Source organism: Coloeus monedula (assembly GCF_965178545.1).
Source record: "Coloeus monedula genome assembly, chromosome: 21".
In the NCBI taxonomy this organism is placed as follows: Eukaryota; Metazoa; Chordata; class Aves; order Passeriformes; family Corvidae; genus Coloeus; species Coloeus monedula.
The window spans coordinates 10,432,379-10,436,126 of record NC_138801.1 but is presented as its reverse complement, the minus strand read 5'-3'; the positions used below and the strand labels follow the sequence as shown (position 1 = coordinate 10,436,126).

The 3,748-nt window shown below is 70.6% G+C and overlaps 1 protein-coding gene across 2 annotated transcripts; it reads right to left on the bottom strand.

The window, feature by feature from the left end:
- On the bottom strand, positions 1–3,504 carry RNF208 (ring finger protein 208). 2 transcript variants are annotated; one of them, XM_082295164.1, is made up of 3 exons: positions 2,958–3,504; positions 1,435–1,512; positions 1–1,316 (listed from the first exon to the last, which is right to left on the bottom strand). In XM_082295164.1, the coding sequence occupies exon 3, from the start codon at positions 814–816 to the stop codon at positions 19–21; it is 798 nt and encodes a 265-aa protein (XP_082151290.1). In that variant the 5' UTR covers positions 817–1,316; positions 1,435–1,512; positions 2,958–3,504; the 3' UTR covers positions 1–18. The 2 variants fall into 2 exon arrangements, with proteins under 2 accessions (XP_082151290.1, XP_082151289.1); XM_082295163.1 differs by having other exon boundaries at positions 1–1,512.
- Positions 3,505–3,748: the final 244 nt, after the last annotated feature.

Here is a 3,748-nt window from a genome sequence, read left to right as displayed (position 1 = left end):
GCGGGCGGGGCGCGGGGCTCACATGATGGTGCAGGAGGACAGCGGGTTCCGGATGTGGCAGGTGCAGGCGGCCCCGCAGTACTGGCGGAAGGTCTGGTAGCAGCTGCGGTCGGTGTCGCTGCTCCACTGGACGGGGTTGGCGGCCAGGGCCTCGGCCGGCAGTCTGTTCAGGATACTGGTGTTGACGGCCAGCGCCGCCAGCCCGTAGTCGGTGAAGAGGACGGTCTCCCGCTTGCAGGTGGGGCAGGAGATGAACTTGTACTTGGGGCAGGACTCGTAGAGGATCTGCAGGCACTCCTCGCACACCGAGTGCAGGCAGGAGAGGATGCGGGGCCGCTTGTTGGTGAAGTTGTACATGTGGCCGCAGGTGGGGCACTCCAGGGGCTCGCAGGGCGTCGAGGGGTGCAGCACGTACTGGTTGACGATGACCTCGTCCGACGGCGGCTGCCGGTGGTAGCAGACCTCGGAGCTGCCCTTGCGCTGGCCCTGGTAGCCGCGCTCGCGCCGCGGCAGGGGGGGAGTCCGGGGCAGCGGCAGCGGCCCGGGGGTGGCATCCAGGGCGGGGATGTCCCCGCACGCCTGGTTGACGATGATCTCGGACTCGGAGGGCCACGCGCGCTTGGCCACGAGGGGCGGCTCGCGGCGCGGGGCGGGCGCGTAGCGCGGCTGCGACGCCTGCAGCTCCGAGAACTTCTCCGGGTGGATGATTTTCATCGCCTCCATTTTAATGATGACCTGTTGCCCTTTCAGACACGACATGAGTATTGTTTTCACATTACTGTCCACTGCTCTGGGGTCTCCGAGGGTCGCCTGCATGAGGCTAAAACATGCTGGCAGCCTGCTGAGCTTTCAATCTCGGTCTGGCCGCGGAGCAGGAGCACAGGGAGCAGCCGCTGGTGTGGGAGAGCATCCTGGGGAGACGGGGCAGTGCCAGCGGGCCCCGCTCCCCTCTTCTGCAGCCAGTCCCGAGGGTGCCAGGTGCGAGGCTAGGGCAGGCAGGAGAAGGCAGGGCTCACAGTGGCATCCTGCCTGCCTTCGAGGTGCTCTTGGGCGGGTGATCAAAGCGCCGGCTCCCGGCAGCCTCGCTGGGATGTTAACGTGACATTGGCAGTCACTCAGCAGCCCTGCTCTTCGCCTTCGCTGCCACTTCCCACAGCGGATCAGCTGCAGCCGGGAACAGTAATCTGGGGGTGGTGGCACTGGGCACTGCCCAGGGCAGGTGAGTCCAGGGAGGGTCTCGCGGAACTGGCGGTAGCTCTCACTTCGCCCCAGCCCGGCCTCTATTCCTGTTTACATGCAGTGGGATCCTCGTGGCGCTGAAGAATGTGTTTGCAAATTCCTTTGCTCTGACTTCCCGGCTCTCCCACTTGCCGTCACCGGCAGCTCCCACAGGGCAGGGGCTCAGGGCACATCCCGTGCTGGAGGGCAGCTCACCTTGGCTGCGGCCAGGACACCACACACCTTGTCCCCTCGATCCCTGGTACCTCTGTCCCCAGATCAGCTTCGCGCTTGCTGGAAATGAAAAGTGAGAGGGGGTTGGATCCAAGTCTCTTCAGGGATCTACCGGCTGCCAGCGCTCCCTCGGGATGCGTGCCCGCCTGCATCCCGGCAATTTGGCAACCGAGCCCTGCAGGTCCTGTCCATCCGCCCGCGTGCTTGGGCTGCGGAAGTGGGAGCAGGCAGGTATTTCCCCCCAGGCATCCCCTCGGCGGCCCCGAGCGTGGGGTTCCGGCACCCCCCTCTGCCCTGAGGGTGGGGAGGGCAGGTCCCCCAGAGCCCCGCTGGGCTGCAGGGCCCCTCCCGAAGGGGCTCCTCCACCGACCTGCCTCTGCTCAGGGTTTTCTCTCACGTTTAGCCCCTCCTCTGCTCAGTGGATCTATTTTTACCTCCGTCGCTTGCTCCTGATCTGTCCCTGCTATTATCCCTCCCTCCAGCTTCCTCTCCCCCCTTCCCAGCTCCCTGCCCTTGTCCCGGGGCCGATGGAGAGGACAGGCCACATTTGGGGGCAGGAGATGGGGGGCAGGCAGCCAGCTCGGGGCCATTTTCTCCCTCGGCAGCCCCTGCGCCAGCCCGGCTCTCCTCCGAGAAGGGTGAAGGCGCTCTCCTCCATCACGCTGCAAATCCTGTTAGAGGGATGCCTGCTCCCGCCGGGCGCTGCCAGGCCTGGCGGAGGGGGCCCGAGGGGGCCATCTGCTTGCAGCAGCAGCCTTTGGGGATGAAGAGAGGCCGTGGGGCTTCAGCCCCGGGTGCCTGAGAGCTGGGAGGGGGGGCCGGATCCCTGCCCAGCCCCAGTCGAGCTGTCCCGGGGGGCATGCCCTGGCAGCACCAGGGTCCCGCAAGCATCCTGCCCTGGGGAGGGAGGCCTCGCCGCTTTCATTCCCCATCACGGGCCCACATCCTGCACCCCACATCCTGCACCCCGCGCCCCACAAGCTGCAGATATTCCCCCCCCCTCCCGCACACAGCAGCAGCCCCGGGGCTCTGCCTGCAGCTCTCGCACAGACACTCACCCGCAGCGCCCACGAGCACAGCGATCCGGGTGGTCAGCAGTGCCACGCACTGTCACCGCGTTCCCACGCTCGTTCTGTCACACCCCTTCACGCACAGCCCTGGCGCAGCACCCCGCACCCCCACCGCCCCTGGGGCGACACAGCCCCCCGCCGTCCCCGTCGCTTGGGGGGCGACACAGCCCCCGCCGTACCCCACACCCCATCACTTCTGGGGCGACACAGCCCCCGCCGTACCCCGCATTCCCATCACTTCTGGGGTGACACAGTCCTCCCGAGCACCTTCCCCTCGCCACCCTCCCACCGCAGTCCCCAGCCCCACACGCCGCTGCCCCACGCTCGCAGCCCCGCGGAGCACACGCCTGTGCACACACCAGTGATCCCTCACACACACACACGTGCACTCCCGCACGCCCGCAGGGTGACCCCCCCGCTCCTGCCCGCCCTTACCTGCGCTGGCCCCGGGCAGGGGTCCCGGTTCAGCCGCCAGCCTCCGCTCCGGTGCCGGTGCGGCTCCGCAGGCCCGAGCGGCGGAGGTTATCTGAAAGGCAGAGGGATGCGGCGCTGCCCCGGCCAGGCGCGGCTCCCCGGGGATGCTGGCGGCTCCGAGGCGCGGCTCCACGGGGACGGTCCTGGCCGGCCGGGCCGCCCCCGGCCCCGCTCCCCCCGTCCCCGCCGCCTGCTCCGGCCGCGGCCGCGGCGGCGCGGGGAGGAGACCGGGCACAGAGGCCGGGGCTGGCGGCGCCGGGCTGCTCCGGATGCTCGGCGGGGACCGGCGGCCGGGGGAGCCGGCAGGTACCGCCGCTGCCGCTCCGCGGGGCTCTTTCGTGCCCTCCCCCGGCTTCCCCCGCCGCCCCCGGCCGCGGACCCCGGCCCGGCGCGGGGCTGATGCAACACCCCCGGCCGGCAGCGCAGGCTGCGGGGGGCTGGTGCCCGGCTCCCCTGTGCCCCTCGGCAGGTGCAGGCAGCGGCGGGCAGCAGCGGGCAGGCAGCGGCGGCTCCGTGCCCGCCGTTCCCGGGGCCCGGCGGCGCGGGCGCTGCTGCGCGCTCCCGCCGCCGCCCGCAGTGCCGCCGCAGTGGTGCAGCCGCCTCACATTTCTCTCGCTCAGCAGCGCCGGGGCCCGCCGGCCGCAGCGCCTGACGCCCCGCACACCCCCTCCCCTCCCCGCCCCGCACCCCCACCTACCCGCACGCCCCCTCCCCGCCCCGCACCCCGCTTGCCCCGCGCCCTCCCCCCCCCC